Source organism: Mesoplodon bidens (assembly GCF_964165515.1).
Source record: "Mesoplodon bidens genome assembly, chromosome: 5".
Classification (NCBI taxonomy): Eukaryota; Metazoa; Chordata; class Mammalia; order Artiodactyla; family Ziphiidae; genus Mesoplodon; species Mesoplodon bidens.
In genome coordinates, this window is record NC_138161.1 from 5,728,548 (window position 1) to 5,752,925 (window position 24,378).

At 38.5% G+C, this 24,378-nt stretch overlaps 1 protein-coding gene across 2 annotated transcripts in view; it reads left to right on the plus strand.

The window, feature by feature from the left end:
* The window catches only part of DSCAM (DS cell adhesion molecule), a gene marked incomplete at both ends in the record, with an annotated part of 733,770 nt that overhangs the window by 431,606 nt on the left and 277,786 nt on the right, over positions 1-24,378 (plus strand). For both annotated transcript variants that reach the window (XM_081235410.1, XM_081235409.1), the window contains 2 exons: positions 5,649-5,945; positions 6,697-6,972. In XM_081235410.1, coding sequence (XP_081091536.1) covers positions 5,649-5,945; positions 6,697-6,972 — 573 coding nt within the window. The remainder of the gene's footprint in view (positions 1-5,648; positions 5,946-6,696; positions 6,973-24,378) is intronic.

Here is a 24,378-nt window from a genome sequence, read left to right on the forward strand (position 1 = left end):
AAAGAGGTGAGGTTATCAGAGAGTGACAGCAAGAAAGGTTTCAAAGACACTCAGGTCTTACTGGGAAAATGATGTCTGCTTTCATCTCCAAAAAAGCCTGTTGCTTGAATAAAAAGGGGGCCGAGGAGCCCACTGAGCCCACTTACAGATTTATTTGTTGCATGTCAGTTTCCATTTGGGATAAGAAGCTTCACTTTATGTTTTCTCGTCTGAAAGATGATAATGCTAATGTCACCAAAGAGAGCAGAAATGGAATTACAAGTGCATAGCTAGTAACTGCCTTTAAATGGTGTCTAACTAGTACCCTTGTTACGACGTAATCTCCTATAACAGCTATGGACTAACATGGATTATAAAAACCCACAATACTGTGAACTAAGAATGGCCATTGACATAATGTAGACTCTTGGAATATTTCCTATGAGGACAAAGAAACTGGGATGGAAGCTTAAAGAAATTGGAACCTAATAATTATAGGTTCAAGATCAGACCAGAACACCTGGAAAATGGAATCATAAAGAAGAATAAGAACAAGTCCTATTTCTGGAAGTGATGGAGTAGCAGGTATCAGACTAACCTGCAAGAAGATGAAAAGTTTGAACTTTGGGAAAAGCAAAACTGTTTGCAGACACTGGGGAAACACCCAAAAGCAGGCAGAAAGAATTTCACCCTTGAAAGAAGGGGAAAATATTAGGTGATTTCTACAGTAATACCACATTTCCCCTGAGGATATTTTCCAGTGCTGGTGGGATGGGAAGGTGGGGAAACTAGAACACAAAAAGAAATGCAAAAACTACAGTCTTAATGAGATTGAAATGAATTTTTTTAACTTATTCTTTTCAACATCTAAAAAAACTATCAATATACATGTCTATGTATATCAAAAATAGTCTTTAAAAGTTAAGGCAAAATAAAGATATTTTCAATAAACAAAAGCTTAAAGAATGTTATGCCAGAATACCTACCTGCACACCAAGAAATGGTAAATGAAGTCATTCAGGGTGAAGAAAATGACCTAAAATGGAAACTCAGATCTATATAGCATGAGAGTATGAGAAATGACAAATATGTTAGTAAACATTTAGCAAAATTGTTTTCTCTCTTTTAATTTCTTTAAACAGCAATTGACAAAAAACTACACAATTACAATATTGTGTTATAGAGTTTATAACATAAATAGACAGAATAACACAATGGACAGAATATAAATTAAATTCTTTGAAATCATTTGTTGCAAAGGTCCTCCATTTCACATGAAGAATGATAATTTTAACTTTTAGTAGATGTGATTAAAATTATATGTACATATACATATGTATAAATTTGCATGTACACATTAATGTTAACATATGTATAAATATATATGAAAATGAAAAGGCAAATACGGAATGAGAGAAAATATTTAACACAGACTTTATATATAGTATATACTATATATATATACATGTCTGACAAACATTATATGTAATTTGTATGAGATATCTGACATATACGCATGTAAAAGTAAACTTGTACTGACTTGTATATGTGTATGCATATACCTTGTATCCAGTATATATGTATATATTATATATATACTTGTATTCAGTAGACATAAAGAACTCCTACAAATCAATAACAAAGGCAAATAGTCTAACACAAAATTGGAAAAAGATTTGAGCAGACATTTTAAGAAAGGAAATACACAAATGGCCAATAAGGACAGGAAAACAACATCACTTCCATGGTATTTGTCAAAAACGCAAAACTTGTATCTAATCACCAGGAAATATCAAACTGAATTTGAGCAACTGGCTACAAAGTAACTTCAAACATGTCAAAGTCAAGAAACGCAACAGAGACTGAGGAATGTTGCATATTAAAAGTGACTAAAGACAGATTCTAGGTCCATCCACCTCACTACAAATAACTCAATTTCGTTTCTCTTTATGGCTGAGTAATATTCCATTGTATATATGTGCCACATCTTCTTTATTCATTCATCTGTCGATGGGCATTCAGGTTGCTTCCATGTCCTGGCTATTGTAAATAGTGCTGCAATGAACATTATGGTACATGACTCTTCTTGAATTATGGTTTTCTCAGGGTAAGGGCAGGAATAAAGGCATAGACATAGAGAATGGACTTGAGGACATGGCAGGGAGGGGGAAGCTGGGGTGAAGTGAGAGAGTGGCATGGACATATATACACTACCAAATGTAAAATAGTTAGCTAATGGTAAGCAGCTGCATAGCACAGGGAGATCAGCTTGGTGCTTTGTGACCACCTAGAGGGGAGGGATAGGGAGGGTGGGAGGGAGACGCAAGAGAGAGGAGATATGGAGCTATATGTATATGTATGGCTGATTCACTTTGTTGTACAACAGAAACTAACAGTATTGTGAAGCAATTATACTCCAATAAAGATCTATTAAAAAAAAGAGAGAGAGAGAGAGAGACTAAGGAGCCACCACAAATAAATGTAAGGTGTGAAACTGATAGAACTTGGGAAAATAGCTGTAAGGGACGTTATTGGTCAATCGGTAGGCTTTGCATTAGATAACAGTACCGTTCCAAAGTTACATTTCCTAATTTTGCTGACTGTCCCATGGTTATGACAGGTTACATGAGTGTGTAAAGAGGGCACACTCAAACATGGGTTTGAAGCCAAGAACAGGCAAAAGTAATGCATGGTGATAGAAATCAGAATGTGATCAGCTGTGGTGGGTGAAGATTCATTGAAAGAACCCCTAGCAACTTTGTGGGGTGACGGAAATGGTTTTTATCTTGATCGTTTTGTGGTTACGCAGGTATATATATTTAACAAAATTCATTCTGTTTGTAAGCTTAAGATCTATACATTTAACTGTAAGTAAATTTTATCTAAAAAATAAGTGTAACTGAAGAAAACTTTCCTAAATAGATTTTTAAAAAAGACTTGAGATTTCAGGGCTTAGTGTAAAAATCAGTGAAAAGAAATTCACAGCTAAACACATCCTGACAAATACGTTGAATTGTAAGGTCAAATAAAATAACCTGAACATTCCCAAGCACCAGCAACTGGTTATGTACAAAGAGTAACGATCAGCATCACATGTAACTTCTCTGTAAATTAAATGTAAAGCATGTTGTAGTCATGTCTGCAGTGTTCTACGGGCAAAAATGCAGGTTCTTTATTTTAATATTATGAAGTTACTTTTGTCATCTTTGATAGTAAAAGAAAGATGTTTGCAATCCAAGGACTTTGAAATATGCTACTTATGAATGCATCTGGGGAAAAAAAAATACTTGAAGGCTTCCTCCAGCCTCAAAACATTGAGTTGGAATGAAGAAGTTAAGATTCAGGGATTTGCAAATGAAAAGATGGTAGAAAGCTCTAGGGAAGCAACCCAGCTCAGGCCACAGAAATAGGCTTCAGGGTTTTGTGGTGATGAATAACTCTTTCTTCAGGGATATTTGAAAATGTTAACACTTACCCTTCTGTGATGGAATTGCAAGATAGCTTCAGTTTTATTTCCAGTTTTTCTTTTGTTTATATATACTTTCAAAATTTTCAACAGTGAATACATGTAATTATTATAATTAAAATTAAAAACTAAAAAAAATCTGTTAATCATTATCTTTCACTATGGTTAAACCCTTGAAATTAGCACCAAAAAATTTTTTTTAAATATCTCCTCCAGCAAGGTTTATTACTAGACTCAGAAATCCTGTTACATGTGATCACAATTATGTCAAAATGACCTACCTACACCTAGAAAAAAATGTCACTGTTGATTTATAGTGCCTGCGGCTGGTAGACCCACTGGTAACTTTTCCTTCTTTTGACTTTCATAAATTTTTCTCTTTCTTTTCTTTAAAGGAAGCCTATATATATATATATATATATATGTGTGTGTGTGTGTGTGTGTGTGTGTGTGTGTGTGTGTGTGTGTGTGTGTATACACACACACACATATATATGTGTATATATAAAGAAACATGTATTTGTGATTACTACCATATAACATGAGGGAGAGAGTCAATATATGTGATAGGAAAATAATGGAATATGAAAATTTGATCTTTGTCAAAAATAGTGGAAATTACTATGGAAACTTTGCTTAAGATTAAGCTCCTTGTTTGCCTGGGGCAGTCTTGAGTTGAGCCTGTTCTCCTGGTATCTGTTTGTTTGTTTGTTTGTTTGTTTTTTGCGGTACGCAGGCCTCTCACTGTTGTGGCCTCTCCCGTTGCGGAGCACAGGCTCCAGACGTGCAGGCTCAGTGGCCATGGCTCACGGGTCTAGCTGCTCCGTGGCATGTGGGATCTTCCCGGACTGGGGCACGAACCTGTGTCCCCTGCATTGGCAGGCAGACTCTCAACCACTGTGCCACCAGGGAAGCCCTCCTGGTATCTTGTTTTATTCTCAAAAGTATTCCAGGTTAGATGATAAATTAATGGCCACCCTACTTAAGATACTTATGGAATCTAAAATATGACATAAATGAACTTATCTGTGAAACAGAAACAGACTCACAGACTTAGAGAACAGACTTGTGGTTGCCAAGGGGGAGGGGGGTGGGGGGAGGATGTATTGGGAGTTTGGGGTTAGCAGATGCCCACTCTTATATAGAGAATGGATAAACAGTACGGTCCTACTATAGAGCACAGGGAACTATATTCAGTATCTTGTGATAAACCATAATGGAAAAGAATATGAAAATGAACCTATATATGTGTATAACTGAATAACTTTGCCTACAACAGAAATTAACACATTATAAATCAACTATATTTCAATAAAATAAATTTTTTAAAAAAGAAAGAAAGAAAAGATACTATGGAGATATTTAATAATACTGAAAGGGTCAAATTTATTTAGCTTCTACCATTATCAAGGCCTTCATGAAAATTTACATGCAGTTATTTGTCATTCAAACTATAAAACATGATTTCTTAGGAGAAAATTATAAAGATGAGATAATCAATCTCTTAGTTCCTTTTTCCTCTAAACAATTCCCCAGTTGAGGGACTTCTCTGGTGGTCCAGAGGTAAAGAATTCACCTTCCAGTGCAGGGGGATGTGGGTTCAATCACTGGTCGGGAAACTAAGATCCCACATGCCACGGGGCAACTCAGCCCGTGTGCCACAACTACTGAGCTTGCGCGCCACAACTAGAGAGAAGCCCGCACACCGCAGTGAAAGATCCCGCATGCTGCAACTAAGACCCGAAGCAGCCAAAAAATAAATAAATTTAAAAAAAAATAAAAAACGATTTCTCACTTGAGCAATCCCTAATTAACTTGGGGGAAGTAGAAAGCTAAAGCGACCATTGGAAGTGTGTGGATTTCCTCTATGTTTATAACTTTGGGTGGGGATATACCAGTTTTAAATTATAAACTTCTTGGGAGATGACACCTTTTACCATGAACATCTGAGTTGCATTATCATTCTTGTTATGACTTCATCAAGAAATATATAAGAAAATTATTAAAGCTTGCTAATGCTGTGTTTACTTATTTGAAAAATGAAATTTTGTCCTGATTGGAACTTAGCTTTATCAATAAAACCAGACTTTTGAGTCATGTCTGAGAAGCACTACATCCACATCCTAATCATTAAATAGAAGTACTCGGAAGTTGTTTAATTATTTGTATGTGCCACTTCCTTCCATGATTTGTCTTCCTGCAGATGGAACTCCCAAAATTATTTCTGCCTTTAGTGAAAAAGTGGTGAGTCCAGCAGAGCCTGTCTCCCTCATGTGCAACGTGAAGGGAACACCGTTGCCCACGATCACGTGGACCCTGGACGATGACCCCATCCTCAAGGGCGGCAGTCACCGCATCAGCCAGATGATCACCTCCGAGGGCAACGTGGTCAGCTACCTGAACATCTCCAGCTCTCAGGTCCGTGACGGGGGAGTCTACCGCTGCACTGCCAACAACTCGGCGGGAGTCGTCCTGTACCAGGCTCGAATAAACGTAAGAGGTGCTTGTCAAATCAGCTCCTCAAAAAACACACATAACTCATTGTAGTGGAGAAGAAGGGTTCTGCATGCACCGAGGCGAGTCTTGGAATGCCAAAAACAGATTAACTGTTGCTTCCCATTTCCTACCCTCTGCTTCCTACTCAGGAATGGCAGTGACTGGGTTACTGTTGGAGATGGCATTTTGGTTTCTTTAGTCAGCGTGTTCTCTTGTTTTATTCTTAGACCTGTCCACTGGAGCTTTCCTTTCCTGGTTTATGCTGTGCATGCTCTTTCCTTCCTCCTCTTCCATTCTGCTATGTCCATGGTAACCCTTCACGTACCTGGTATTTAACTGACATTCACAGTGCAACATGGCATAACCTCCATCTTCATAACCTAGTGTACAGAGAGAGTTAAACAACTGAATGTCTACCAGAGTTTTCACCACAAGAGCATGACTGTTCAGTGCAGCTAGTTACCTTTTATTGATTAAATTGCCTTTTGTCCTATAATTCAAAACGTCTTAACAGACGTAGTTGATAATTAAAGTATTTAACACTCACTCAATTCATTTGAAAGTAACGAAATTAAAAGGAAAAAAAAAAACCTTCTTGGTAGAAAATGCCAAATGCAGAAAAAAATGTGCTTAACTGAAACAGATGTCCTTACATGAAACTAATCTACATTTTTAACTCAAGGAAAAGTGTACCCATTTCCACACATAAGAGGTACCCTTAAATTATTTTCAAGAGTTTCTCTGTGTCTCTCCAGGGCCTGCAAGCATTCGACCGATGAAAAATATCACAGCAATAGCAGGACGGGACACATACATTCACTGTCGTGTGATTGGCTATCCATATTACTCCATCAAATGGTACAAGAACTCTAATCTGCTTCCTTTTAACCACCGCCAAGTGGCATTTGAGAACAATGGCACGCTAAAACTCTCGGATGTGCAAAAGGAAGTTGACGAGGGGGAGTACACCTGCAACGTGCTGGTTCAACCCCAGCTCTCCACCAGCCAGAGCGTCCATGTGACGGTCAAAGGTAAGGCTGTCCCTCGGTCCCCACACAGCTCACCATTACTAAGCTCAAGTGTTTCACCAGACCAACCGTTAGGAGTGGGGTAATCTCAAAATCTGCATATTCAGGATAGGACAGTTACAAAGACTGAAGAATGATAAAGTACGTTAGATGTTCTAATCTCTTTACCACTGCATCTTCACCAGAGTGATGGTTGATATGGTCTTCTTTTCACATGAACTTTTGGCTTGCTTTCCCAGGGGATTTGTGTTTTTATAAAATCATAGAAAAAAGAAACATATCATTGACTTGGTTCTCTAGTTGTCTGACAGATTGTTTTAAAACACATAGGTTTGTTTTCCTAAAACCTCCTAAAACTGAGTTCTTTTAGAAGCCAACTAGAAGAGATTTTCTGTAATGGATGAGGACTTCAAACAAAATAGATGAGCAGGTCAAAGCAGCAACATAGGAATGCTATGTTTAAAGGACTCCACAGAAAATTTTCCTGCCTTTTAAATTATTCTTGACATCATGACATCACGACGTGGACTGTCATGGACTCTAACCATCAAGATGAGTTTTGGAGATCATTCAACCTCAATCTCCTTGTCAGTAAAGATCTATAAAGTGACAAGGCTCCCCCAGGGACATATAGCTTTGTAGTGTGGCAGACCCTTAGGGGAACCCATTCCTTCCATTTCCCAATCCAGTTTCCTCAAGTGAACATAAAATGAAAATTTTCAGTTATGTAAATAATTGCAGGAAACAGGTCATGGAAATAGCTCTAATGCACCATGAAGTAATACCAAAAATATGTGGAAACGGCTTCCTGCCCTGCTAAGCTTCCTGCCTGAGCTACACGGTTATCTCCCTAGGTACCAATAATTGTCTTTTAATGTCCTGGTTACAAAGCTGCATAGGTTTTCCATGGTCTTCCCCAACCATCTTTTCTCACAAATCCTGTTAGTTTACCTGTTTAGGAACACCTATAAATACACACACACACACACATGCACACACACACAATGTACTGTATTATGTAGTATATGTTAGGTAACATGTATTATGTATTACATATTACATACATCTGCACATAACTTTGAATTTTTTTAATAACCACATATCTTAAGAAATTTCTCAAATCATTAGAAATTCTTAGCAAGCCAGATTGGTCATAGCTGCATAAAACTTCATTTTGTGATTGTATTTATTTCTTTAACTATGATGGATGGAATATCTACTCTATGCCCAGTAGGTCAATACCTCAGAAAATAAGTTCTACTTGATGATGAAGAATTTTCCCTAAAAGAAACCAACCCCAGGGATAAAAAGAAGCCAAGCAAAGACCATTGGTAGGGAGGGTGGGAGTGGGCGCCAGATCGAAGGAGGCTGTCAGTTGTGGCAGTCAGATCAGAGAGGCAGAAAGCAGAATGCCCTCCAGATGCAAGATGATATTAAAACCAAAGAGATCTATAAAACTTACAACAGCCAAATGATCACAGATAGAGACGTGCCCAGCAGTCTCTAATGATAGCCTTTCAGATGACAGATTAGATGTCTCCAGGGACCCTACCATATGAGAATATCACACACTAACAAAAATTTGATTAGAAAGGCTTTAAACAGTGGGTTTACAAAGAAGCTGGGAATACAACACTTGCTAAAGAAATCTGTATTCCACTGCTGTGCATTCATTGTAAGTTATTTTTTTGTGCACATGCCTGGGCAGAGGAGAGAGCATATACTTTTTGTTAATCGTTGCTTCAAAACATGCTTTCTTCTGTTTTAAGGAGCAATGTCTAAGCTAAATATAAATACAGTTGTTGGCTATTAATACTACAATATATCCCACCTTACTTTTATTGAATTTTATCTTTTTGGGTAGACAAATGAAACTGGAGATACTGCAGGCTGAGTGGATACGGTTAAGCCTGCTTAAACCTGTGTAGGCCTTCCCAGGTGAAAAATAATAAATTCTGGACTCCTATATGTCAACCTAGGGCATACTTTTTGGAGAGAGTCATATTCACATGCATTGCACTCTAGCAAAGATATTTAGAGTAATTCAATTTAAGATACCACTTGCATTTCTTGCTTAAAATGACATCTAACTGTCAATATAGAGTAACAGTTATACACCATTAACGATTTTAGCCTTTCCTCAGATGTCAGTAGAAAGTCGTAACCATATTAACTTCTGAGCATTTAAATTTGAATTTTAAAATGTTTTGAAATGAAATATGTAAGTTAAATCACACTCCAGTGGTCAGGTTTGTAGCCCGTCAAAGCTTTTAAAAAATTAATAACCTTTACTATTTTCAATTATGATAAGGATTATGATAAGGGAGAGATAAGACATCAACTGAATTACAGGAAAAGACTGAAATTTTTGACTCTCCCTGTGGAGCAGGATTGGAAGACAGTCTTCCTCATTTTATTTATATATAGACAGCTCCATTACCTCTGTGGTTAGACTACACAGTGAATACTGTATTCAGTTCATTTTAGAAGAGCAAATATGATACCTCAAAAGTTGGCTTCATTTGGAAGTGGGCCCACTTGTTTCCATTAATAATGCTGTGAACTGTAAAACTAAACCACTTTTATCTTGTTTCCAGGAGGTTTTTCTTTAACACTAGAGTGGTGTGTGTGTGTGTGTGATGACATTTGGAAACAATACTATTTTTCAGTCATGTATTTTTTGCTTCTTTTTTCCCCCTTCACTTATTTTGTATCATATGACTTGGGAAATTTAAAAAAAAATCAAAGATTGATATAAATAACATTTTGATCATTAGTAGTGCCTGAAACTTAAGAAGTTCTAAACTATATTAACGAGAAGCGCAATTTTGCTGCCTTCAAACATGTAGGGAGAAATGAAAGTCAAAATCCCTTTTTCACTTCATTTCAATTTAACAAGCAGTGTTACATGTAACACAGTACAGAGCTCTTCCTGCCTCATTTTAGGTGCCACACTGAACTTGAACAGTGCCCAGTTGAATGTTCTAATTGCTAGGGACCAACACTGCCAGGAAAGTTAATTGGCTGCTAGATAAAAATGTCACCTTCTATTTGTATTTGTATAAAACTTTGTCATTTACAAAACACTTTCATAATTGTAATCTTAATTAATACTCACAGTGACTCTGTAATGTAGATAAAGCATCACCAGAGAAACAGAATAAGCGAGAGCAGGAGACCTGCTCAGGGTTGTCCAGTGATGTATTCAGGACTCAAATACACATCTTTGCTTTCCAGTACCAACCCACAGTGTGTCTTTGAAAAGCAATTCACATTGCAGTGGGAAGGCAGGATTGAAGTGAGGAGAAATTAACTCAAAGCACCTGGGAAGAAAGCTGTTTAAAAAAGCAAGAAAGGAGATTATCTTAGAAGCAAGGACATGAGCTATTGAGTGCCTAATGTAAGAGAGAGGGAGAATTAGTTAAATTGAAAAGAGGAAAAGGAAGGAATGGATTTGGTGAGGTGAGCATGGGTAAGAAACAGAGGACTCCAGAAGTTCTAGTCTGGATGATGGAAAGTCCAAGAGTGAGAACCTAAAATATCTTATGAACGGTAGGCTTAGTATCATGTGTCTGTGGACCACCATTCCGGATTCAGACCAGGGGAACTTTGATATAAGAATTTGGGGAGTGGGCTGAAATTAGTAGAGAGCAATGGTTGAAATTGTAACCTGGCAAGTGTGTCTAAGAAGCATCAAGCTTTTGGAATTGTATTTTATGAGTTTTTTTAAATTAATGTTTGCCAGCTTGTTGTATTTTTTAGATTCCACATATAAGTGATACCATACAGTATTTGTCTTTCTCTGTCTGACTTACTTCACTTAGCATAATGCCATCCAAGTCTATCCATGCTGCTGCAAATGGCAAAGTGTCATTCTTTTTTATGGCCAAGTAGTATTCCATTGTGTATATATATGTATAGGTATCACATCTGCCTTATCCATTCATCTGTTGATGGATACTTAGGTTGCTTCCTTGTCTTGACGATTGTAAATAACACTATGAACACTGGGGTGCATATTTCTGTTTGAATTAGTGTTTTTGTTTTTTTCAGATATATACCCAGGAGTGGAATTGCTGGGTCATATGGTGGTTCTATTTTTAGTTTTTTGAGAAAAAACTACAATAAACTAGTGAGTAAAATAAAAAAGAAGCAGACTCACAGATATAGAGAACAAACTAGTGTTTACCAGTGGGGAGAGGGGAGGGGGGAGGGGCGATATAGGAGTAGGGGATTTTTATTTTTTTTTTATTTATTTTTATTTTTATTTTTTTTGTGGTATGCAGGCCTTTCAGTGTGGTGGCCTCTTCCGTTGCAGAGCACAGGCTCCGGACGTGCAGGCTCAGCAGCCATGGCTCACAGGCCCAGCTGCTCCATGGCATGTGGTATCCTCCCAGACCGGCGCACGAACCCGTGTCCCCTGCACTGGCAGGCGGACTCTCAACCACTGAGCCACCAGGGAAGCCCAAGAGTAGGGGATTTTTAAAAAAGATTATTATGGGATTATATGAAATCATGTGTGTGAAACTTTTGAAAATTATAAAGCATTATAAAATTTAAAGAATCTTTTATTTGATAAAAAAGTTAAAAAATTAATATTTGTCAATAATGAGATGAGATGGTGATGCTAGAAAGGAAATAAAAGCAGTCACAAAATTCACTCTTTCAGGGCTTCCTTGGTGGCGCAGTGGTTGAGAGTCCGCCTGCCGATGCAGGGGACACGGGTTCGTGCCCCGGTCCGGGAGGATCCCACATGCCGCAGAGCGGCTGGGCCCGTGAGCCATGGCCGCTGAGCCTGCACATCTGGAGCCTGTGCTCCGCAACGGGAGAGGCCACAACAGTGAGAGGCCCGCGTACCGCAAAGAAATAAAAATTTTAAAAAAATTAAAAATAAAAATAAATTCACTCTTTCATATTTCATTTCATTTTCTAAATGTAGCACTTCCCAGTTCTAATTCGAGACAGATTTTTATCATGTCCTGCTTCAAACTGATGGAAGAGTTAGGTGTCATTGACAGCATTTCCGACTCATGGTCGTGACCCTTTGTGTTCTGCAGCCTAACTGACACACTCTTCTGCACCATCCGGTAGAAAGCTCCTGCTCTCACTGCAGCTTTTGATCATAGGGTGCATCTCACTTCGTCTGTCATCCTAGCGGCCTCACAGAGCTAATGTTGGTGCAGTTGGGGAAATGAACACCCTGTTAAAAATGGTGCTGAGAATGCGTCTGCTTTCCTCCACCTCTCAGTGAGCGGCCAGGAACGTAGTCTTCTAATGACATCATTCTTCAAGGGCTCCTGACAAACGAATGTCGCTTGACCCAGGCAGAGCTGCAGTTCTGTGCACGGAAACAGCCTTGGCCGTGTCACCCACTCCCAATTTGTGACTGACATTTGCTCATTTGCTCTTCCAGCCAGAGCACCATCAAACTCCACCAGGTTCCAAACCCAACTCTGTCAGGGATGAAGAGTCTTCTCTTTATCACTTTCACTTTCTTCCACTCTCCTCTCTCCAGCTACTGGAGTCATTTATAATACTGTTCATAGAAAACATAACATTTCGAGGCTATTTTTCTCTTTTAGGTGCCTCATTAAAGTTGAGCAATGTTTAATTTAAGGTCCTATTTGCTAGGGTCTTGTGTGAGCATAAATTTTAGTCATTTGCAAAACTCTTGTATTGATTTTCAGCAACCACGTAGAGAGTGTACAGTTTCTATTGTGAGTAATATGGGAGAAAATAAAGCTGGTGGGGGAACATAAAGGCAATACATTAAATGTGTAACACTTTCGTGGTAATTTATGACTTCAAATGGGAATTTAAGTTTTCTTTGTTAATGTAATATCCTAATGTGGCAAAAGAAGGCTGATTATGTGGGGAATTTTCACCATCCCTCCTTTGTAAACTACCAAATATGCACTCATGTTTAAATGTGCTTAAATGGCTGTAGTTTCTCACCTGACCTGAGGAGAGGTTCTCTCACACTTCCAGAGAAGAGAAGTTCTTTACTTTGGTTAGGATGTCAAGACTGAGTTCCAAAATCAGCTGGAGCACTTACCTACTTGCCTTCAAGCAGATTTGTCCTGTAGATAGGTTGCTTTGTAATTTTTCTTCCAATCTGGAAAATGAAGCTGGTACCTTTCTTTTTTTTTTAACCTGTTTCCTGTTACATTTTAATTATTTATTTATTTTTAAAATTAATTTCTATTGGAGTATAGTTGCTTTACAATGTTGTGTTAGTTTCTGCTGTACAGCAACGTGAATCAGCTATGCATATACATATATCCTTTCTTTTTTGGATTTCCTTCCCATTTCAGTCACCATGGTACATTGAGTAGAGTCGCTCATTAGTTATCTATTTTATACATAGTATCAGTATTGTACATATGACATTCCCAAACTCCCAATTCCTCCCACCACCACCCTTCCCTCTTGGTATCCATACATTTATTCTCTATGTCTGTCTTTATTTCTGTTTTGCAAATAAGAGAGGGTGTGGAGAAAAGGGAACCCTCACGCACTGTTGGTGGGAATGTAAATTGATACGGCCACTATGAGAACAGTATGGAGCTTCCTTAAAAAACTAAAAATAGAACCACCGTATGACCCAGCAATCCCACTACTGGTACCTTTCTTTAAGGAAACACTATATAATTTTTGTTTTTTTTTACAAATAACATCTCAAATTGGTTTCCTCTAAGTAGACAAAAAGAAAAAGAACATGTATTTGATTTGCTATGAAGTCAAAGAATGCAAATTTTTATTCAGTTAAAATTAAAATTGTGGGAGAAATAAGGTTTTGCAGTATTTGTTATGCATGTTAGACACAGGGACTTCAAGAAGGAGAGAATGAAGTAGAGATGAGAAAGGAAGAAAACATGACAAGAAGATTACTCACACTTTCACTGCCTGACCCATAGTCAATCTCTCTGGATATACACACACTTGTATGTGCACACAAACACACGCAGGGAAAAAAAACCTTTGGTAGTGCTTAAGTGATAATGCCCTGATAATATTTTAATCAGAAAAATTTAAACTCATTAAATATGGACTAGTACAAACACAAGTTATGGTCAAAATATATAAGTTCAACAGAATTTGTAGTTTATGCACATGCAATATATAACAAATATTTGTTATTACATTTATTTATAAATATAAAGATATTACATTCACACATAAAGTGTTCATATATGTTAAAATCATGTGTAAATATTTATGTGTATTATATTCAAATGTAGATGGACTTAAGTATATATAAAATATGCCTACATATGTGTAAATAGATGATACAAGGATAGAACCTTAGGGATATAAATAAACTTGGGGTTCATTTAGACCAGCATCCCATGTGATACTCAACCTGCCCTTCGACTGTACTCAGATTTTTCTGGACTGTCTGCACGGGGTCTCTGCAGTGCCCCCAGTGAGCTCTAAGCCCTTTCTGATTCTGCTTGGCCATGATGATCAGACATTTCTTCCTCCTGTTGAATACAAATCTGTCTTCTCTAATTCTTTCTCTTCTTTCTGGTCCCATTGTTTCCTCTGGGGCAGCTCAGAGGAACGCTCCCCCTTCCCCATAGAAACTACCCAACATGGGCAATGATGAGCCACTGCCTTCCTGACTCACCATCTTTAACATCCTCATTCGTTCAACTGTGTTGTGTACAACAAAGCTCAGAAACTGGTTTCCTTTGTAAGGACACATGGATGTGTCCGTCTACTCTCAGAGAAACACAGCCTTCTAGGAATTGTCTAATGTCTGAAAGAGGGAAAAGAGAATATCACCTCGATCCTGAAGATAAGACTTCTTTGTTATAACCCGAGTCCCCACTGTTGAGACATTCCTTTGGGCTCAAGAACAAAAACCCAGGTGCTGATTGGTCAGATGGGAACTTTGTTCTGTTTTGTCAATATTTGGTTTATACCACACCTTTATCATCAGTTCATACAAATTCCCTATTTTGCTTTATCTTTTTTTTAAACCATTCACCAATTCTGGTATTGCTCTTCCCTATTTCCATGCCACATATTTATGTTTACTTAATATATTTATCTTTTTAAAACCTTTTTATTTTATATTGGAGTATAGCTAATTAACAATGTTGTGATAATTTCAGGTGCACAGCAAAGAGACTCAGCCATACATATGCATGTATCCATTCTCCCCCAGACTCCCCTCCCATCCAGGCTGCCACATAACACTGAGCAGAGCTCCCTGTGCTGTACAGTAGGTCCTTGTTGGTTGTCCATTTTAAATACAGCAGTACATGTCGATCCCAAGCTCCTTAACTATCCCTTCCCCCTATCCTTCCCCCCAGTAACCATAAGTTTGCTCTCTAAATCTGTATGTTTCTGTTTTGTAAATAGGTTCATTTGTATCATTTCTTTGTAGATTCCACATATAAGGGATATCAGACGGTATTTCTCTTTCTCTGTATGACTAAAATTAGGGCTAGCATATGATCCTGCAATCCCACTCCTGGGCATATGTCTGGACAAAAACATAGTCCAAAAGGATACATGCACCAAAATGTCATTGCAGCACTGTTTACAATAGCCAGGACATGGAAGGAACCTAAATGTCCATGGACAGAGGAATGGATATAGAAGATGTGGTGCATATATTTATCTTAAATACGTTTTCTATGCCCTTATTAAGATAAAGATAAGATAAAACCATAAAAGTAAACACTTAGGTTGTCTCCTAGATCTTTGACTCTATATATCATGCTACAACGAATATCCTTGTAGATGTGCCTATATGTAATACTAAGTGTAGGATAGGAAATAGAATTGTTGCATCATAGAATTTAATTTCACTAATGACTGAATAGCACTCTCCAAAATTCCTATACTAGTTTATGCCGCCACCAGCCATGTGTAGAAGGTCACAGTTCCCTATATCTTTGCCAATAATTAGTATTATCTGCCCTTCTTTTTTTTTTTTTGCGGTATGCGGGCCTCTCCCTGTTGTGGCCTCTCCCGTTGAGGAGCTCCGGACGCACAGGCTCAGCGGCCATGGCTCACAGGCCCAGCCACTCCGTGGCATGTGGGATCTTCCTAGACCGGGGCATGAACCCGTGTCCCTTGCGTCGGCAGGTGGGCCCTCAACCACTGCGCCACCAGGGAAGCCCTGCCCTTCTAATTTTTTGCAGTATAATGGATGTAATGTTACTTTTAATTTCTTCCATCACTACTGAGGTTGAGCATCTCTTTATACTCTTTTTCGGTATTTGGGTGTCCCATCTATGAATTTCCTTTACCCATTTTGCCATCAGTCTTCCTGCTATTTCTTCCTGCTTTGCTATAGTTCTTTAATGTAAGTATGAATCTCTTGTTACTTATAAATAGTTGTGAATATATTTTCCAAGATCTCTTGACTCTTTATCTTTGATTGTCTTCATTGGGATCTGGTTTAAGAAGACTCTGGGCTCATGGAAGATCCATGCCTACATTTTCTTTTCTATATTCGCTCTACATTTACATTCCACTGTCCACATTTAGGTCTTCAGTCCTCATTGAGGATTGGAGATATAGTAGGAATGTGCGTCCAGTTTTTTCTTTATTGATTGAGTCCGTAATCCTGATATAATTTATTAAATGACCCATGCTTTCCACTCTTCTACGTATATCAAGATATCATGGTGGTGTGGTCAGAGGTCATTTTCGTTCTGTGAAATGTATTGAAGCTTTCCTTACGGATGTTTCCTATATTTTAATAAATGTCTGTTTTTTCATATATTTGTTGGGCATAAGTTCGTATGTGTTAGATTAAATTTAATAATTGTGTTATATCTCATCCCTAGCTTTGCCAATTTTTTTATTCCTTTCATTGACCAGTGATCAAAGTGGGCGTTAATATTACCAAATGTAATTGATGTATCTATCTTCTGCTACAATCTCTGGTAATTTTTTGTCTTGTAATATCTATTATATGATTGAAAATTACTCTTCTTGCCTTCTTTGTGCCTGGTAGGTCTTTTCCTATTTCTTCAACTCCTGCTTTTATGTAGCTTTTTATTCTGTGATGTTGCTTGAACCCAATTTTTAATCCAGTGTGTGTGTGTGTGTGTGTGTGTGTGACTTTTGATGCATGTTTAACACATATATGTTTATTTGAATTGATCTTATATCAAAAGTTGTTTTAGTCAGATTAGTTTATATTTTCCGTTTACTCTCTACTTCCTGTTCTCTCTCTTAACTTGGCACTGAACAGGATCACTCAAGTACTGATAATTAGGTTTATAAAAAGACCTGTTGATACTAAGTGCTCATAAATACGCTGCAATCATATCTCCAAGCACATAAACGTCCTTGTACTAACTATTCAATTCAGTGAAAGAATTTGTTAATTTCTTCAAGAAAGAGCCAGTTGCTTATGATGTGTATTAATCTGGGTGTGGCAATAAAATACCTTGGTTTTGCAGACCTGAATCTTCCCAGTTGTCCGCAAGTGATAAAAATACTTGGAAAATTTCACTCTGTGCCTTTCAAAGAATCAAAACACGTCTACGCTGAAAGCCATCTTGTCTGAGTCTTATCAAGAGGAATTAGAGACCCCGAAAATTGAGGAGACTCATGAAGGGACATACAGTTGGCTGAAAGTGTAGAGAGGGGTCTGTATAATTAGTTTTGCATAGATCTATGCTGATGTGAATATTGGGTGGATGGAATATAGAGGGACATATCTTTCATTAGTCTATATTCATGCATTTAACAATATCCCTCCTTCATTGTATCACTAATTCAATGCCTGAACTTTGCCAAAATAATTTCACTGACTTACAGCTTTGTTGAAATATCATAGTTACCTTTTGATATCCTTGTCTTCTCTCTGACATATTTCATAAAAAAAGAATACAGCCACCTGAAGTCAGTTACAGTTAATAACCAAGCTTTTAAAGAAGGATGACCTTTTCTAAGTCAAGGTCATGAAAAATATTTCTCAAGTAAATACCTTGCTATTACTAGCAATTATTGTAAAGAAGCTAATTGGGAAAAGAAGTTAAGCTTTAAAACGAATGCCAGCGATTTTGTGAATTTTGGCTGTCCTTGTCATTTAGCCTGGCTGTCATCACCTCTAGTTTGAGTCCCATGGCTTTGCCTGCGCTAATAGTCCATAGAAATAAAAATAAAATAAGTACAACCCATCTGGAAGAGTCTTTTCTCCACCTGGGTTGGTACAACACGAGAGCTATGTTTCACTTTCTTGGTGTCATTATGATTCAAATGGCTTTTCTTTAAATATTAGAGATGCAAGTTAGTTTGGGTTAATCAGAAAACTACTCAGTTTTATTACCAAGTCTCTATGTAACCATGTTATTGACCCCAACCAGGAGAAAAATAACCTGCCTATCTATCTCCTCAGTCCAAGGTGATTCTTATTGTTAAATACAGAAATTCTCATGAATTCTGCAGGTGTTCACCATTTTTAAGTGTTAAAGAAACTATTTATTTCAACGTAATATGGTTATGGCTATCAAATGCCTTCCATGAAAATCCTTGAAGAAATGTCTCATATGGTTAAAAACTAGAATTCCCCTGAAAAAAACACCGAATTCCTACCCCTATGTCCCACTGCAGGCATCTATATAGGTGGTCCATTTTTCCTGAAAGTGCTTTGGAAGAAGATGCTGTCCTGTTTCTCATGGCTCGTTTTAGTGTTTTATTTCCGAAAATTTCAAGCAGTTTGTCTTTTCTTTATATCTAATGTGTATCTTTCCAGCTGATGAAAACAACAGTTCCTGTTTCTTTTTATTATAATTCTACATTATGCCTTAAGGATTTTTTTTTCTTCCTAAAATGTTTTAAGTGTATTTTCTCCCATGGACTTAATTGGTATTTTAAAACATTTTTAAAGTTTCTCTTACCTTTATACTTATGTTGCCATATTTATGGCTCCGTAGTTCTTCTCATAATCTGGTAGTCCAAAATAGGCATCCTATGTAAGAACGACCTTGTTTAAAAATCTTAGTAGGAGAGTTAGCTACACTCATCTCTGATTTATTCCAAAGTTACACTCTTCTTATGTCAACTGTGCTATTCTGTTGGGTTGTATTTAGCTTATGAAACCTACCTATGCTTTTGGCTTCATCTACTGGAAACCCATTATCCAGTGCATGCAGTATGTGTACGTGTTGGGTATTTGTGTGTGTGTGTGTGTGTGTGTGTGTGTGTGATTAATGTTTGCCAGGTTTTCTTGTGTTTTTAAGTTGAGACTTCTGGGGTTCTTGGGTTCTAATTCAGATATTGGCATTGAATTCTTCCTCATTTTTGTACTGTTGGACATACACTTACCGAGCTTGTGAATATGCGTAGCCCCATGTTAAAGACAAAGACGAAAGTTCGGTGCTGAGCACTGGCTGAGCTTAGGACAGGTAAATGAGTAAAACAAACAAATGAATAAACAAATACAGACTTTTTGAAGGTAATGAGCAGCATTCTTAAAATTAGCTTTTCAAATTATTGTTTCCCTTGCTTCTGTCATCCCTCTTCTGTTCTGCAGGAGAATAGGAAAATACTGAGAATCACGTACAGAGGGGTCTTACTAAAAGAGAACCCAGCACACATGATAATTCTTCCCTGGTCACAATCCAAAATGAATAAAAGCAACATGGATGGATGGATGGATGAATGGATGCAGTATACAGAGGCAGTATTACAAACAGACCTGGTTTTGTTATGAATAGTAGATCAATTTTTTTTTTTTTATTTTAGATGAGGCAAACTGTTGTAGGTTGTATTCTCCTGGGAGCAGCCTCTGAGATGGAGTTTGGTGTGCAGGATGTTTACCAGGGAGTGTCCTTACCATCAACACGTGTGGATGAAGGGAAAGGGAGAAGGACTGGGCACAGGGGGAAGATGAGCAGGCCCATTACAGCCTCATCTGACTCTGCAGGGGGCTCTGGAGTGTTCCTTCAGAGTTGTCCTGAGTTGGGGCAAAATTGCCCTCTTCAGTCACTCATTGGAAGGGCCTGCACTTGGGTGAGGGGGATCTCTGCAGCTGGGCCCACCTTTGAAGTAGCTGATGACTGAAGGGTGCCCCCTGAGGTCACACGCAGAATCTGGGGCTCATGTCTTTGAAGGAACCTGGGCCACATGTCTTCACGTACATCAAATCCTACCACTTATGCAGATGTTAAATAGCTATCGATGTGCATCTTAAATACCTTTTCCTAAAAAAATAGTTTTCATTAATTTGCTCCCACTTTCTCTAATAATGCTAGTCCAATATTTCAAATAGGAGATGAAAACTGTCACAGTGTAGGGTAGTAGCATCATTAGACTAGATGTTTTGTTACCAAAACAATGTTTAACTCAAAGAATCTCTTTGATTCCTATGATTTCTTTAGTTTATTCAGGCCATATCAGTGCATCTACTGTTAATGAGATCAAATAATAATAGGATGGTCACCGCTAACACAGGGTTGGGGTCAGTGGGGGGACCTATAGACAAATAACTATAACACATGACAGGAGGTAACAAGTCTTGAGGAAAGTGGCACAGGGTGAGGAAAAAAAAAAACATTTCAGCTAGCGATGGGAGAAGAGTGGGCAGACAAGTAAGAAGGCCACTGATTTCAACACAATGGCATCAAAGAAATATATGGGAGGTGTTTTGGAAGTACGGAAGATGGACATCTAGCTAGTTCTGGGCATAAACTCTGGAGTCAAAGAAAAGGTTTCTAAGAGAAACTTAGTTGAGTCTCAAAGGGATTTACAGCCTGAAAAAATCTCCAAAGCAGGTAACAGCTGAGCTGAGTTTTCACACTTTAAGCTGGTAGGGGTGAGAATGGGCACTGCTGGGGCGGGGGACAGAAAGAGGGACAGGGTGTAGCCCTTGACATTCAGAGTCAATGTGGCTGAACTGAAGGACACTTACTGTAGGCAAATGGTGTGAGTCGGCACAGAGACAGTATCAGATCTTGTAGCGTTCGGTGCCTCGTGCGCCACCCTAAAGGCAGCGAACTGATAGAAGCAGAGGGAGATACAAAGTGTTTTAGGAAAACTAATCTGATTGAGGTCTATGAGGTGGATTTTACTTCAGAAAGAAAACAAATGGGGAGACCAATTAGGACAAAATCGAAAAGTTTTAATATAATGCAAGATGCTGGGAGGTATGCATATGGCTGATTCACTTTGTTGTACAACAGGAACTAACACAGTATTGTGAAGCAATTATACTCCAGTAAAGACCTACTAAAGAAAATAAAGATGATGGAAGAATGCTTGGGGAAAAACTGAGCCAGACGCAAGAGGTACTGAGAGGTGGAGTAGACAAGACATCACAGCCAGTGAGAGGCGTTGGGGATAAAGAGAAATGTACAACTAGGAATATTATATGAAATCGTATCGTATCATATCATACCATGTTATATTGTAAATAACATTAATGTAATAACTTATTATTCTGAGCTTCTTGCAGCTGGGAGATTTTGCTAGAGAACTGAAGGAGAGGCTTAGATTAAGGGGAAACACGACATGTTTGGTTTGGGATTGGAGATGCTTCTGGGACATCCAGATGGAGGTCTTAGCGGACAACTGAACAAGTAGGCAGGAAGCCTGAGAAGGAGTTTTGGATGAAGTTGCTGATGAGGCAAACCACTGCATCAAGCTCACACCTGGCAGGGAGGCTTTAGGTGAGACCGTCAGGGAAACAGAGGGAGGGAGCCAGGCCAGGGCACTGAGGAACAATGTCTCCATTTGTGAGGGGCACAAAGTCTTCCTTTGAATCACTGAACTATTTATTTAAGGTTTTTAATCTCCTTCTTACTTTGTGTGAACTTTTCAAATGGAAGAGGCAGCTACCCTCATTATCCCTTTGCTATGGGATCTATGAACTCTTATAAACTCTTATAAACCATCTGTCTAGGATTTATAAATACCCATAAGCAAGCAGAGATGGTGACAACGTTTATTATTCCTGAGAATACATTACTAGTCCATAGTAATATAGAGATATATAAATAATTTCTGATCACATTGATCACACAAACATTGTGTAATTCAATTCTAATAATTGAAAAAAACCTAACACCTCATTGGCTGTATTGGACCCTTTGTTGAGTAAAATGAGGACAATATTCTATATAGAAAAACTAACATGCATTAGGAAATAATACCAGAAAGCAAAATAGTTTCCACTCACTGTAAAACTTGCAATATAACCTGAGAAAAGATGTGTTTTATCACAGCAATATCTACAGCAGATGGTGTTCTAACAACAGTAGGACAAATGTGAAGTAGGTGCTCATCTTGAGTGAGAATTGTGAAATTCGTGTATATGATTGTGCATGTTGTTTGTGTCACTTGTAAATAGGCCTTCAAGTCACGGCAGGTGTCTTGAACCTGGAACTTTCTGAAACTGGGGTAAATATGTGTGATTTGTTCCCCTATTGTTTACTGTCCATGAAGGAGAATGTTTATCACTTAGAATGTAGCCAGAGCTGAGTAATCTCGGAAACTCCAATTTACGTTTCTGCTATGACACCTGACTTAAAGAGTTCTAAACCAAACAGGGATTATTCTCCTTACCTGAGCACGCCTTAAATAATTCACGGGTGTGAATTTCCCTAAATACACCCAAACCGCCTACTTAAATAACTCAGCCACAGAAATTTAAGTGTGGTCATTTCAATCTCTGGCTAAAGAAAACTTATTTTTTTTTTTTATGTTTTATATGGCTTGGGTTGTTGAAAATATGCCCAGGAAACAGCTCTCTAAGGGAATTTTTAGAGATGGACCCTGAATGCCATCCTACCACACGGGAGAGACAATGACTCACTCCTTCTCTGCTTTTCCCACCCAGCAGCAGCGCCAGAGAGCACCCTGCTGGCTCACGCCCGCCTTTGATTTCTAGGTCAGTGTTTGGGTGTCAGTTAAAATCAGTTCATATTGAACCCCAAGGGAGCTTAGAGAGAAAGGTCAAGAAGGGCTTGCAAAGAAGCCCACATTTATGTGCACGTGCTTAAGCCTCTGTTTATTTAGCACCTGCCGGCTCCCAGCAATGCCCTACTTACTTGTGCATTGTACCCTCCTGAAGCTCTGGAGGGCTCTGGTCGTGCCCTTCTCACTTCAGCAGGTACAGGCCAAGGACCAGCAGCCCAATTCGTGGTGAGCCAGAAGCAGCTCTGGCAGAAGTCACTCAGCTCAGGGGAACAAGCTCACACAGTGGTTCAGAGTTGGCACCAGTGGCTATACCTGAATAAGCAAGGCCAGGTCTTGACTTTATCTCCCCAACTTGCCCTCACAGTAGGGGGAGGGGTGGCTCAGACTAGTTAGAAGTCCTGGGCCCCTAGGACATGTGGCATGTAATATGTGTGCACGGAAAATACTTGTTGTGAGAACATGAATGCAAAAATGGGTAAAGAGTGATAGGTATAGAAGTAGGTATATTAGACAATCCTGGAGGGTAAAGGATCCTGGAAATTATACTCTAGGAACACTTGGAGGTTTTCAGGTGGGTTTTGCATTTCAGAACACTTTGGTGGCGGATATGTGGGACATGCATTTCAGGGAGAATAAAATAATTATTATTTTGGTGAGAGATAAGAGAGGACTCTGGCAGTGGAAGTCGGAATGCATAGAAAGGTCCTGATTCAAAAGAGATTTAGACCAGGAAATCTTGAGGGATTTAGTGATTTATTAGATGATACGATTGAGAACAAGACAGAAGTATGCATGCCTCTCAGTTTCTAGATTTCGTGACCAACCACTTGGGAATTGCTTAGTCTGCTCATTCTATGACATCATAAACTTCATGGACCCCAAGCCTCCTCAGGCTGAATAGCAGCCTCACCTTTGTCCTTCCCATCTCACCATCTCATCATTGTTATGTCCTGGATGTATCTCCCTTTGTATTCATAACTCCAGGATTGTCTAATGTGCAAAATGTAGACACATGTTCATCATCACCTCTTAAAAGGTATTTTCAAAAACTATTATGCAGTTAAGATGTACAAGGCACCATTTATTCCACTAGTTGTGGGAAGTATAAAAGATAAACTCGATATATCTTCCTGCCTCCTGGGTCACTCTACTTAGGAAACAGCCTCATACATAAATCACTATATTCACGTGTCATACATTTTATTATAAAATCTTGAACAACAGGCTCTTGGGGTGGATGGAGAAAGATTTTAATGTGTTGTGTGAACAGAATGGAGGACTACATCACATAGGGACAGTAATCTACAATCCTGTACTCTAAAGCATACTGTAAAGTAGCAGAATTAGACAAAGAACCAATTCTATGGGTAGACAGTCCATTGAGCAATGTGCTCGACCCACAAGTCACACGTGTTCACCAGCCTCATGGTTTTTGAGCCACAGCTTGTATTTGGATGGACAGTACAGAGCCCTGAGCCTACGCAGGTTCTAGGCATCCCTGATGGGCATACGGATTCT